Here is a 14,208-nt window from a genome sequence, read left to right as displayed (position 1 = left end):
TCAGATCTCTAAAAATCCTTCAGATGAAAGGGAGAATGCAACATCTGAAGAAGAAAAAATAATCACTCCCTGGTTTAACTGAACCTCCCTCATGTCTTCTTCTCTTTGACTATCTAATAAAGCAGAGCCCCACTACACATACTGCTTACTCCCAATCTAACTATTCTATTTTTAGTGTGTATGGACAGGTGTTTCAGATGGACTTTGATGCGCAGCTGGATTAAAAACACTTTGTGGAACCCTGGGAAATATCCTCTATTGTATAGACCTCCAGAAATGTGCTAATCCTCCGCTCCCTTTTTAATCCCATGTAGGCAAAATCAGACAAAGGCAAACTTCTGCTGGAGAATGTGAATCAAAGTTGTCTCAGGAGCTCACCGCATCACGAGGGACTGTCATCATTCCTGCCCGTATTTAACTGTCACCATGAGCCAAAAATAGACGGCTTTGTTTGAGTTATGTGAAGGAAAGGACAACTTTTGTGCCGGAGTGGATCAAAAAGTCAAGTGTGTTTCATGTCCTACTACAGTATGCGACCTAGTTGACCTTGGGCTCTTCCCATGCTGTATCTTTGCTTCTTCACCATGACAAATAAACTCTCCCAGCTGTTTATGTGCCTCATATCTACATGAAAACAGGCTGTTTTATTGCTGCTGTATTTAGATAGCTTTGCGCTACAGGATTTAGCAGACAGCCGCATCAAACAGCCGTAGCCTATATCAAACAGGAGAACTTCACTGCAGGCTAAGTCATTAGTGTTGGCATTTAGCGAGCTCTTCAGCTGATAGGAATGTAAGTGAAATAGTGATTTTGTCATAGCCGGCTCAGAGTGCCTTTGTTTTTCCTAGCTGTTACACACACATAAAAGACGGCTGGATGTGAGACATAACTAATGAGAAAGTCCAGCTGAGTGTCAGCGCTTAATCCACACAGGGAGGTCGTTTTATTTGTCCACCTCAGCAGAGATTACCAAAGTGAGGTTTGGCCTTAGATTGACTCCATCACTGTTAGATTTTTTTATTCTTCAGCATTGTTTCATGTTGTTCCAGAGTTAAACTAAACAGTTGCGCAAACTAAACTGTTCAGCACCTGCTCGTGCCAGAGCGGTTTTCTCTGCCGTGTCTGTCTGCATCTTAAAGTGTTCCAATCACTCTTCTCTTCCTCTGAATGCTATTTTTAGCTGCTTTGCTCTGATTATATAATTCATTAAAAAGTAAGATGAGAAATTGTGCCAGGTTGGTGAGAGGTTTAACATAGAAGGTGGGGAAGTGGGGTGAGAATGTGACAGAACGAGGAGGGTGGGTTAAAGGAAGACGGATCAAATCACATCAGGTCTGTCACATCTAACCCACCTCAGCTCTCAGCGTTGTTACACCACCGAGCTTCGTCAAGTCCGTGGTTTCGGTGTGTTTTCGATTGCAGATGAGGTGTCACAAGTCAGACAGAAAGATTCATACTGGAAACTTGGAAGGAGGAAGACAAAGAGAGTTATGTGAGTTAAAGTAAAAGTCCACGTTTGTCGTGAGCTGATTTGACTCAGCAGGTTGAGGCTGCCTGGCCTGCGCAGCCTCTCTGGCCTGCTGTCTGAAAGCACGCCAGGATTAGAAATTCTGGAGAGCAGTTGGCAAAACAGGCAGCCTGATTATAATGGAGGGAGCTCCGTCGCAGCATGAAATATGTAGGCCAGGACGAGGCAAGAGGAAGAATTGCCCAATGAATCACTCAGGCCTGCCTGAAACGTGACTGGCGGCTGCTGAAAGGATGGATGGAGCAGGGGGAGGGAGTGACAGCTTTATGCAGCAGGCTGTTGCTCAGCTGTAGAGTGGGAATGCTTGTAGGTGGGGAAGCGGGGAGAAGGGGGGGGGGGATTATGTAACAGTGTTACAAACATACAGTATGCTTGGTGATGCGAGGAAACCCCAGATGAATTAGGAAAGGTGAATCTGTCAGTGAATAGTTCAAAGCGTGTTGGGAAAATGAACAAGAAGTGTGGAAGATGAAATTCATAGATTCACCTCTACTGATTTATGACTCTATGAACACCCTGGAGGCATGCATGAAGCATGGCTGTGTGTGTTTGAGCATGACTGAGTTAATTGAACCATGTCACCTCGTCAAGCTGCCCCTCTGCTTCCCTATTCAGACCCATTGCGGACTTAATGTGTTCATCTCATCCCAGTGGTTTCCGCTGGGAGCGTGAATCCCTCTACTGCTCGCGGCGCACACACACAAACACACACAAGCACGCAAAATGGCAATGCTAATCAGATGTTTTCTCTCCCGCTCTTTCTCTCTCTCTCTCTCTCTCTCTCTCTCTTTCTCTGTCTCTGTCTCTGTACAGTTTAGCTCTGCATCCGGAGCGTGTGTTGGTGGCCACAGGGCAGGTGGGCAAGGAGCCTTACATCTGTGTGTGGGACTCCTACACTGTGCAAACTGTGTCCATCCTTAAGGATGTGCACACACATGGCATCGCCTGCTTGGCCTTTGACCTCGAGGGACAGGTACAGTTGTGAAACTAATAACCTGAACAGTGCTGGCTTTGTTTAAATCTAAACACACTTTTTTTTTTGTTGTTTTGCACAAAGTATTGGTTTCACAGTGTACAGTCGGGGCTGAAAGCAGCAGTTCAGTTTGGATCACACAGCAGCAACAATCAGAACTCCTCTCAAGAGCTGCAGGCAGGCTTTTGCAGCTCGCCTGCTGGGCTGAGTTTCAGAATGACAAATCTGTGATTACTCCAGCAGTATTAGCTGGACAGCTGCACCCAGACATGCTCTGTTTTTTTACAGGAAAACAGTCAGCTGCAATGTTTGGTGCTATTACATCACAGAGTTTGACAAGAACAGGTAATGTTTAGGTGAGAGGAGCCTAAGAACATGGGAAGCCCTAAAAACTCGTGCGGAAATAACAAACGATTATTTTCATTATTGATTAATCTGACAAGTATTTTCTGGATTAGTCTGTTAATCATTTAATCTATAAAATGTTTAAAAACAATTTCTCCAAGGCTAAAGGGGTCTCTTTAATTTTCTTGTTTTGTCTGACTAAGAGTATAAAATATTAATATATTAAATTAAAAAATAGGAAATCTTCACAATTAAGAATCTGGAGCCATCAACTGTTTGGCGTTTTTGCTTGAAAATGACTGACATGATAAATTGATGATCAAAATAGTTGCTAAACAACAGAACAATATCCAGACAGTGTCACAACTATGGGACCATGCAACATGTACGTGTTATTTGTTAATCATTATATCACTCAAGCATCTCCAGTTCAGCCTTTCCAAGTTATCTCTTCAGCCAGCTCTCTGCAGACTTGCCACCAGTTAATGTTTACACAGTGCGGCCTCAAACCTAATGTTCATTTGGACTATAGAAATCAATACTGTGCAGAACTACTTCCAGGTTTTTATCTTTGCATGTCTCTCTCTTCCTCCCATAGGAGCTCTCAGAGTGGAGTTATACCTCCTGTATTTTTCAGTAAGAGATAGGGAGATGACCCCGTGCTGTTTTCCTGCTCGGGTAGAGCACTGAGGATTTAGATGGAATGTGACAGTCTTTAAAGCAAGAGGAGGCTCCATCGCTTCTCAGTTTAGCGGCTGTATTTACTCTCCATCTCCCCTTTCCCTGGCTCAGAAAAAGCCAGAGCTGAAGTCAGGACAATCCAGAGGAATGCCTGGTGCTATTACCCTGTCCATCTATTAAAGCAATGTCAAAAAAAATGCACTGATGTTTATGACGTCTCCTCTAGACATTTCAGGATGAACTGCAGTTGTGCTGTCTGGTACAAAGAGTATTACTGAGTTTTCTTTTCTCTTTATACTAGTTGTTCTGACTATTGTAGCCAGTTGTCTACTTGCCAGCTGTGGTTGAGGTTACATTTAAGACACAGAAACTTTAATACGGTTACTCATGTCTTGATTAAAATTTTGCCTGCATACATGATTGCACAGAATATCCACATGAGCAGAACTCTAATGAACCCTCAACAAGACTGAGAGTCAACAGCCATGGCAGCAGCTCTGCGAGGCTGTATTGCTTTGACAGTGACAATGCTAAAATGCAAAAATGCAGATGTTTAGCAGGCATAATTTTTACTATGTTAACCATTTGAATTTGGTGTTTTATCATGCTAACATTTGCAAATTAGCACTAAGCACAAAGCACAGCTAAATGAAACGCTAATGTCAGTACATTTCATCATAAGGAGGGCATGAATGTGTGTAACAAATTTCACGGCAATCCATCCAATATATGTTGAGACATTTCACTCAAAAACCACAAAAGCGAACCTTGTGGTGGCGCTAGAGGTAAAATCAGAGGATCACCAACATTTAATAAAATTAAATGCATCCTCTGGGGACCAAGACTGTCTGTACAAAAATTAATGAAAATCTGTCAAATAGTGCAATCCCTAGAGCCAAAAAAAAGAACACTTTAGTTGCACTTTTCAACCCCCTCATTCACATGTTTCCACTTGGTTTCATCACGCAGAGCCTCTTTGCTCGTCATTAAAACACAGACTCCTTAAAACAACTTAAAATAGTCCAAATGCCTCACTAGAGGCTTCTATCTGCCAAACATTTATTCAGCAGTGGATCAAAGAGGACATCCCCTGCCATGTAAAGCAAGCTGCAGAGTGGAGATGGATTTCCATAAGAGCTGCTCTCTTCTCTTTTTCTCTACTGCTGCCGCTGCTGCTGCTGCTGCTGCCTACTCACTCAGGCAGCTATAGGAGGCTCCTCCAGCAAAAGCACTCAAATGTGCTCAGTGGAAGTGCCAGGGGCTGGACAACTGTTCTGTTCTGCTCTGCTCTGCTCTGTAGCCGTTATTAGCCTTTTCATTGTGACCTACCATGCTACAGTGGAGGTAGCTAAGTTTGCTCGCTGTGATTAGTGCAACAGGGCGGCATCCGTTCAATCTGTGATGCCTTATATGTGACGCCTTTTTTTTTTTCCCTGTTCTCTTTGCAGTGCTTGGTGTCCGTGGGCTTGGACTCTAAAAACACAATCTGTGTGTGGGACTGGAGGAGAGGGAAGGTTCTGGCAGCAGCTCCCGGTCATACAGACAGGGTAAACACTTTCTTCTTCGCCTGTCTCCGTCACAAGCTCAATATCGACCGCCTCAATTAGCTATAAATGCAGGATGGAGCGCCTGCCCAAAGGGGACATAAACAAGTTAGGCCTGATTGATTGTGAGCTTTCCAGAGCCTGTCTGAGAGGGTGCACAGCTAATGAAAAGGAATTTTAAAAAGATGAAATACAGGCAGCTGTTGTTTTCCAATTCGGCCCACACACATTGTAACACAGCTGATGCAAACACACACACATTTTTCTGTTTTCATTTCCTCTGTTTTTGTATTTTTTTGTCCTTTTGCAACAAATCTGACCATTACAGGTACAGACGTCTGATTAAATTTGAATGCAAATTGAACTATACAAGCAGTAAAGCGAAACATCAAAGTTCAATATGCTAAATCAGTTGTAGCATTTGTGTTTCAATAAGCCAACATTTGATGTATTTTCTCTCCCCACAGATATTTGACATTTCATGGGATTTGTACCAGCCAAGCAAGCTTGTAAGCTGTGGCGTCAAACATATCAAGGTACAGCTGCTTCTTGGTCATTTTACATCCTGTAGATTACAGTCGTCTCTTGAGAGCCGAAGTCCTTGTGCCTCATTTGCATAATATCTGAAAACAGACTCGATTTTTAGAAAGTTTGAAGAATCCGGTGGCTCTGTGCCCTTTTCTTCTCTGCTTCCTATGCTTTATCGCCATGACTGTATCAAAGCCTTAAAATAGATGTATGCAAATTCACTTTATGCCACAGTCCATGGTTATTAGGCACTTAACATAAGTAGGACAGGCAATGACTCACAGTCTCTTCTCTCACATTTGTAGTAATCTCCACTGCAGGGAGGGAAATGTACTCTTTTTATGGGGGACCAAGACTCTGCTACTCAGCTCCCCTCATTCAGCCTTTAAAAACCCTCCACTGTACAAACCGCAGCTGCGCTCGCTTCCCTTTTTCAGGCCTATCTCTGTCACTTCTTTTTCACAGAAGAGTGGTGTTCATAAATCTTCAATGAGTTCACGAAGGGTGTCTTCGCCAAGCCCTCCCCTGGGTTATGTAGTAGTGTTCCTTGAGTGGCAAGGCCATTAGGAAATAACAAGGAGTTCAGAACCACAGAGGAAGTTTATTTCCAAAACAGCAGGAGGAGAGATAGGAAATGTGCCCACTGGCCATGCGAGGCTAAACATTGCGGCACGCTTAAATGGTTTGGTGCAGTCGGGAGGTTTAGCCAACTATATGTATTTCCCTAGTGGTGTAACATCTCACTGATGACTCCCTCATCTCAATCCAGCTTGACCTGCCTCCTCTCTTGTAGTAATTCTACCCTGAACTCTTCCCAGTGACACAGAAACCCCCTCCGGCCGCCCCGTCGCACCCAACCCCGCAGTCCCCGCTGAATCCCTCAGTCCTTCTAAACTCCACCTCCTTCTCTTCTCTTTCTCGTCTCTTCTGGTTTCCTGATGCCAAGGCAATCCAGCAATTGTCCCACATAATTCCCCAGCCTTCACCCTGTGGACCATGTGACATCTGCTCCCCCGGCCCTGCGCTCGCTCAGCGATTATAGCACTCAGAGCATCCAGGAGATTTAGCCCCAGTAATCCACTCACTAGCGGGCTGAGGAAAACACAACCTCTGTGACGAGGACCAGGGCTGCTGGCAACACACTCCTCCTCAAGTTGCTCCTCCCAGCTAATCATATAGCCATTTGTGTTTTGATTCGTCTAGGACGACTCCAGTCTTAGCTTGCCCTTCTTTCGCCCACACACACAAACTCCACACCTACAGTATCTGTCTGCTGTTTGACTATTTGCAGATTGCAAGCTGTTTAAAGGATTGTACCACTGGTTTTCCATGGTTTAGCCAATGATTTCCAACCTTTTTGCCTTGTGACTCCTAAAACAAAGCAATATCTACTTGCACATCACAAGTTGCATTATTTACTTTATGTGTAGAGGCCTGAAGAAGTAAAATCATCCAATAATTCACTAGAAAATTGACACACATCAGAGAAAAAGTCTGAAAAAAATCAGTTCCTGTTCTGTTAATCATCCTGTAACAACTCAGATTCATCTTGACATCTCTTGTGTTGGTCTAGACTCCAAGACTGAGAGGCCATTTACTACAAATCCTGTATACTTTAAATCACAGCTAACCATTTTACTTTTTGCATTTTGCTGTGTTTTAGATGTTTGAATATATTTTTTCTACAGTTCCCATCCATTGGTTTTGACTCAAATAAACTATAGTGTAGTATAGTGTCTTAGGTACGAAGAACACATCACCGAGTGCAACAGTGAGGTTCATTTGTAATAGTTTTTGGAAAGTGGAGGTCTATGGTACAGAGGAAGAAGATATATCAGGCTCAGGTTTTGGTGTTTTCTGTGAATTTATGGAGAAAAATAAGAAAAAATTAGATTACCGAACCACCAGCCTTTATCCATTATTGCATTACCTCACAACAGTAGTGTAACACTGACAAAAGACAATGTTCATGGTGATGGATTACACAACTCTAGCTATTTTCAAGAGTCTGCCAATAGATTTTTACACAATACAGAATTTAATGAAAATCCAAAACTGTACGCATGCATGTGAAAATGGTCATCAAAATGTTAAGTATACATGATATGTGGGTAAAATTGCCACAGAGGTGCACTTGAGCTTGACTCTGTGCGGATGGATGACAGCAGCTTTGAGAAAATCAGCTTCCAGCAACGCTGACAGCCAGACATCCAAGAGAGTTGACCTCTCTTAGCGTAGCAGTTAACGCTCTGACACCACTCCAGGTCACTGTAGTCTGACGGAGGGGGATATTATTAGTGAGGTGAAGAGGGTTGCTGATGAGTTACAGCCCTCTGCGTTAATTATATTTAAAAGGTTTTTCCTTGGAGTGGCTGTAGAGGTAACTGAGCTAATGACACACCACTAATCCTGTGTTAAGAGGAGCAGCTTCCACTATGCCAGGGGTTATTTGGAGAATGTTTTGTGTTATTCATAGAAAGCCACAATGTTTACCAGGTTATGAATCCGACTCAAAGAAGTCACATTTCCACCTTTCCACTGTGCGCTCCCTCTCCCTCTGTGCCTTTCTCTGCTACCCCTGGCCTCATCATAAACCCCTCCAGCCTCCCGTCTCCTCTCAGTAATTCAGCAGTGAGGGGATTAGCTGGCGCCCATGTCTCGCTGCCTTATCAGTTGTGGGCAGGGAGGGCTGTGCAGTCACGCCGCATCCATCCCCACTGCCTCCGCAACAGGCTGGGCCTCAATTAAAGCCCCCTCATCGCCTTCCTAACCAACCCTTACACATACCAACAGCCTCAACACTATTCTGCATGCATACATTACATACTTGCCCAGATTACTCACCCACCTGTGATCTTGACTACTTAACCCTCAGTCTCGACCCCACACCTAAGCTCACGCGCATGCAAATGCTCACACAAATCTCAGTTAGGGGTTCAGGATAAGGAAAATCCTGCCCTGCTGAGGTGCGCACGAGCCTTAGATATTTGATGGCAGGCTGTATCCGAGCCTGTGATGCCTGTCTCTGATAATCGATCCCTCCTGTTAACACACAGCAGCCCTATCAGGCAGGAGGATAGGTGTTAGTGAGGGTGTGACAGGCTGTTGCTGTCCAGGAGCTCATTTTTGCATTAGGCGACTGTCTATCAAGCCTCTCCAGATCAACTTAAACAGCACATCACCATCATTTGCCAACAAATTTTTCCAAGCAATATCATCCTGGTTCAAGGTTTTAGTGTTTAGTAACATGGAAGAAAATCCTCCTTTAGGTAGAGCAGAAAAGGGGCTGGCATTCTGTCATTTCCCTGCCGTTTGCCCGGTGATGAGTGTGTCTCGGTTTCACGTGCTGACGGCCGTGTCTCAGCATTTGAGACGCCCTCCGTGAGCCTTCTCCCTGTGATCTCATCGTCTTGCAGACAGAGCGTCTCTTTTTTCGTTCTCTCCTCCTTTGTTTGATGGATGCAGCCCTCAGACGAGGCTGTGCCTGTGCATCCCAATGACCTTGTTCATAAATAATGAGCCTGCGAGTATGCATGTGTGCATCTGTGTCTGTGCATGCTGATCAGGTGGGTACAGCACTGACCGCCAGCAAGAGTTCCCAGTATCACATGTGGAGGGGGCGGGGGCGTTTGAATTTGACTTTGCTTTCTTTCGAGGTGGCCATATCTGTGTGTGTGTATGTGTCAAACCATACATGACTGATTTTCACTCTGTTGCATCCAAATACTCCATAATTGTCCATTTGCTCTTTCAGGACAGGATTACACAGGGGATTATTAGCTACCATACTCTTTCACTCTTCTGTTTGTGTTTTCAGTTTTGGAGCTTATGTGGTAATGCTCTCACACCCAAACGTGGCATTTTTGGCAAAACGGGGGACCTTCAAACCATCCTATGCCTTGCCTGCGCCAAGGACGAGGTCACATATTCAGGTGCCTTGAATGGTGACATCTACGTGTGGAAAGGGATCAACCTGATGAGGACGGTGCAAGGAGCTCATGGGGTACGTTTATAAGATTGGAATTTGTTGTTCCTTGTGGCTCAGGCTGCTTTTCCATACCGAACCTGCTGCAGAAGAATGGCAGTGAAGGCATCAAGTAAAGTTAGGGATCGAAGCCGTGCATGCTGGCTTCATTTGATTCTGCTCAGTAGAAAAGGATCAGTCTTTTGCTACACAGGATTAAATGATATCTATGGGATCAACAGCTGGGTTAGGGGATGGGTGGATGGGGGAGGGGATAATAACTACAGTACATGTTCATTCCGGCTTTTTGTACCACTAAATGTCTCACTGGGGCTTCACTGGTGCCTCCCTGTGTATACAGTAACACTAATGGGGCCGAATGGGGCCATCAGTGGAGCTTTCCTATAATAATTTTTAGAAAAATTATACCTCCCGTCACCTAATTTTATGCTATCTTGAGGCTAGAGTAGCAGGTTTGTAATTGTGAAAGCCTTGTTAAACAAATGCCTGGCCGAGCAGCAGCACTATGCGGTCAGTAGCTGGGGCCGGTTCTGTCGTTGCTCATTTATTGTACAGATCCTCACTGACAGCCTGTCATTTCCTCCAGTCAGGGATTTTCAGCATGAATGCCTGTGAAGAGGGTTTCGCCACTGGGGGCCGAGACGGCTGCGTCCGGCTGTGGGATCTCAACTTCAAACCAATTACTGTCATTGATCTCAGGGAAACAGACCAAGGATATAAAGGTGATGTCAAAGCGCCTCCTTTCTCCTTTAATCTGAGTACAGAAAGGTTGCAGGCCAAATTTTGGTTGCCTGAGGCACTGGCCAAAAATTGTGTAAATCTACAGAAAAAACATCCTGTAAGACGAAGTTTCTATTCTCCTTACTAACATTTTCTTTCTTGTTCTCTATTTTCTCTATCTCCTTTATTTGTTATCTTGGACCTAACAGTAGCTAGAGGTGAAAATAGCCGAGGTGGGTAATGCCATTGAGGGCGGAGTGAACAACCATGTCAGTCTGTTTGTAGCAGTCCCTACATTGTTCTGCTGTTCCTCTTGTTGTTAGTAAGTCCAAGTTGTTGCAGTTTTGCGCCGTATACAGATGTCATGTTCACATATGTATACAGCACATGCACTCCTCCATCCTTTTTTCGCTGTATTACCCAGAGTCAGTCGCAAATCAGCTTGAAAACATGTATTGTCATTGTATTCTTGTTCAAATCTCCGTCCTAGGTAGCCTGCAGATGGCTATTTACACCTCCTGTCTTTATTATCCCTGTCGTGTCTCTTATAATGACTTTGTATAAGCATTGGCAAACGTCTGTCCGCTTTTGTCTTTGTATGTTTTTTTTTTTCTTTATTATTTTGCCTGATTTTTAATGTGTGTGTTTGTTTTGATAGGGTTGTCTGTGCGCAGCGTGTGTTGGCGGGGGGATCACATCCTGGTGGGCACGCAGGACAGTGAGATCTTTGAGGTGGTCGTCCATGACCGCAACAAGCCTTTCCTCATCATGCAGGGTCACTGTGAGGGCGAGCTGTGGGCGCTGGCCGTGCACCCCACCAAGCCTCTGGCCATGACGGGCAGTGACGACCGTTCAGTCAGGTGAAGCTTCAGTTGCAACCAGAGAGAAGTTTTGGAGAAAAAGATCCAATATCTGAATATGCTTTCGTAAAAGTAAAGTTATTGACAGCTGTGTTTGGACATAATCTGTTATCATGAAGATGGTTAGTTGTTTAGAACAGGATTCTTGAAGATTTTTGTCTTTTCTTAGTTACTTGTAGTAATATCAAAGAACATTTTACCCCATTTATTTATATCAGCAAGTGTTGTACACTCCCGCTGATATTTTTCTGGTGAAGGTCTTCTTGGACCACTCACTTTGTTTTCTTCTTCCTCCACCTCCTTTTTATGTGGTTTTATTACAAAAAAAATTACAATAATATTAAAGCAGATGTAAATGTCAGTATGCGGTCATGAACCAAATACATATCAGGACCAGATACTGCAAACATCATTTTTTACATTGGGACTATTTTTGTGAGTGCATCACTGCTGTGGTTGTTTTACTCTGTGTAATCTCATCACTGCTTTGCCTCTTCATTTATCCTCTTCCTCTTTGTATAAAGGATATGGAGCCTCATAGATCATGCACTGATAGCTCGCTGTAACATGGAGGAGCCCATCCGCTGTGCAGCCGTAAGCACTGACGGTATTCATTTGGCGCTGGGAATGAAGGATGGCTCATTTACCGTTCTCAGAGTCAGGTGGGTACACAATTGAAAGAGGCGACTGTGAAATTTTAAATGTAATATAAAAGGCGTCATCATTTTACACGTGTCCACTTTAGCTCTTTATTCAAGCTAGATTCATCTGCTTCCCTCCAGAGATATGACAGAGGTGGTCCACATCAAGGACAGGAAGGAGGCTATCCATGAGCTGAAGTATTCCCCCGATGGGGCCCACTTGGCTGTCGGCTCCAATGATAACTCAGTAGACATCTACGGCGTGGTGCAGAGATACAAGAAAGTGGGCGAGTGCATCGGCTCCAACAGCTTCATCACACACATGGACTGGTCCACAGACAGCAAGCACCTGCAGACAAATGATGGCAGCGGCAGGAGGCTTTTCTATAGGATGCCAAGTAAGTACAAGATTGTCAAGGGGCTAATTACTTTTGTACCACAGCTAGTATAGCCATATGGAACATGTTTAACATAAAATACTAGCTGTCAAAAAGCCAAAAAGAGCATTGTTGCTTTGATGTAATATTGCCCCAGAGCTGCTTTGTGAGAAAAAATGTGTCTGTCTTTCGTTGAGGTGGGAAGGAGGTGACCAACAGGGAGGAACTGAAGCTGGTACAGTGGGCTTCATGGACGTGTGTGTTGGGCCCTGAAGTTAATGGAATATGGCCCAAATACTCAGATATCAATGATATCAACTCTGTGGACGCCAACTTTAACAATCAAGTCTTAGTAACAGCCGACGACTATGGATTAGTCAAACTTTTACGATATCCATGTGTAAAAAAAGGTAAAAAGAGAACCCATTAATTAATATTTAAGTAGAGTCATGTACAGAAATTTTGATATTACTGATGTTTCCTCTTGATTTTAGGTGCAAAATTTAAGAAGTATTTAGGTCATTCAGCCCATATAACCAATGCTAGATGGTCACATGACTACCAGTGGGTCATAACTATCGGTGGGGCTGATCATTCAGTGTTCCAGTGGAAGTTTGTTCCTGAGAGAAAGTCTAAAGAAGCTCTGCATATAGCTCCACAAGGTGAGATGACACCCTTCCCCAGTCACTATTTATATCACTGTTTAACCATAAGGTGGGAATTTTTTTTCTCAAAAATGTTCAATTTTACCTTCTCTTGAATCTATTTAGGAATATCACACTGTTGCATTTTAATGTAGCTTTGGGGTGGAGACTTGGTGACTTCCATTACTGATATTACTTATTTCACAAAATCAGTGGTTCCTGCCAACACAACAATATCTAATTAGATTAAGTGCTGGACTCTGATGGAAATTTTGATCTCAACTCAATCTCCTACTCAAATATTGCAGAAAGTGCAGGGAATTTCTCTTAAAGAAATAGTTTATAGACAATAGACAATTTGGGAAATACGCTTATTTGATTTCTTACTGAGGGTTACTGAGGTTTTGCATATTTCTTGAACTTTGGACAGAGCCAGGTCCCTTGCTTGCTTCCAGTCTTTATGCTAAGCTAAGTAAATCACTTCCTGGCTCTGGCTGCATACTTTAATGACTGGTTTGACATCTTGATAAATGTGCTTTGCTTTCTTACTGAGAATTAGATGAGAAGATCGGTTGCCTGTCAACTGCTCCCAGCCAAGAAAACCTCATAAAAATGACAAACTCCTGTTTTTACACTTTGGATTTTGTACATTATAAACTAATGAGATATAACAAGTTAATTAGTGGGCATTAGGGATGCTGGTAGGTGGATTTTGTTTACAATGAACACAGCCAGACTAGCTGTTTCCCCCTGTTTCTAGTCTTCTTTTTGTTAAGCTAAGCTAACCTACTGCTAGCTGCAGCTACACATGTACTTACAGACCTTAGAGTGGTAATGATCTTGTTATCTCAGCAAAAAAGTAGGACTATTTCTGTTCACTTCAACAGTAAGTGCAGTAATGTGAACCCATTTGCAGAATAACATGTCACAGCACATTTCTCAGATACCTGTTAAGGGTTGCATGAATTTAAGTTGCTGTTATATAATTTGCACCCATACTGCTCCCACTAGCCTCATGAACGTGATGTGCTAAACCGCAAGAGAGTAATGTAGTAGATTGTTCCCTTCCCGTACTTTTCATCATTTTCATTTTTCATGAACTATAATTTCTATAAAGCTCTGCAAAGGCACAGCCATCACATTAATTAAGACAAATCCAATAAAAGTAAATGAAGCTTTGGAAAGTATAATTGCATTGTCATTCCCAAGTCATATTTTTTCCCAAAGACAGAGCGCAGCTGTGCTGTCTGAAATTAAAGCACTATCCTATCCTTTTAATTTTCCTAATGGATCTTGTGAGTAGCTGCCCTTAGCTGCCAGTTCCGCTTATTGCCTTGTCTTGGCACAGCTTAACTGTGCTGCATCAGCATTTTTATACATTT

The 14,208-nt window shown here is 43.4% G+C and overlaps 1 protein-coding gene across 8 annotated transcripts in view; it reads left to right on the top strand.

Annotated features, from left to right (window-relative positions):
• The window catches only part of eml5 (EMAP like 5), a 41,952-nt gene that overhangs the window by 5,180 nt on the left and 22,564 nt on the right, over positions 1 to 14,208 (top strand). For 6 of the 8 annotated variants that reach the window (XR_006100443.1, XR_006100442.1, XR_006100441.1 and 3 more), the window contains exons 2-11: positions 2,342 to 2,501; positions 4,976 to 5,074; positions 5,539 to 5,607; positions 9,417 to 9,602; positions 10,171 to 10,306; positions 10,963 to 11,164; positions 11,689 to 11,826; positions 11,947 to 12,203; positions 12,380 to 12,592; positions 12,677 to 12,844. Coding sequence is in view for 5 of the 8 variants with exons in the window: in XM_042436982.1 (XP_042292916.1) it covers positions 2,342 to 2,501; positions 4,976 to 5,074; positions 5,539 to 5,607; positions 9,417 to 9,602; positions 10,171 to 10,306; positions 10,963 to 11,164; positions 11,689 to 11,826; positions 11,947 to 12,203; positions 12,380 to 12,592; positions 12,677 to 12,844 (1,628 nt within the window). In the remaining 3 variants the exon portion in view is untranslated. Of the gene's footprint in view, positions 1 to 2,341; positions 2,502 to 4,975; positions 5,075 to 5,538; positions 5,608 to 9,416; positions 9,603 to 10,170; positions 10,307 to 10,962; positions 11,165 to 11,688; positions 11,827 to 11,946; positions 12,204 to 12,379; positions 12,593 to 12,676; positions 12,845 to 14,208 lie in introns of those variants that run through there. The other 2 variants (XM_042436983.1, XM_042436984.1) reach the window with 2 other exon arrangements.

Source organism: Thunnus maccoyii, chromosome 16, assembly GCF_910596095.1.
Source record: "Thunnus maccoyii chromosome 16, fThuMac1.1, whole genome shotgun sequence".
In the NCBI taxonomy this organism is placed as follows: Eukaryota; Metazoa; Chordata; class Actinopteri; order Scombriformes; family Scombridae; genus Thunnus; species Thunnus maccoyii.
This window is presented reverse-complemented; position numbering and strand designations above follow the sequence as displayed.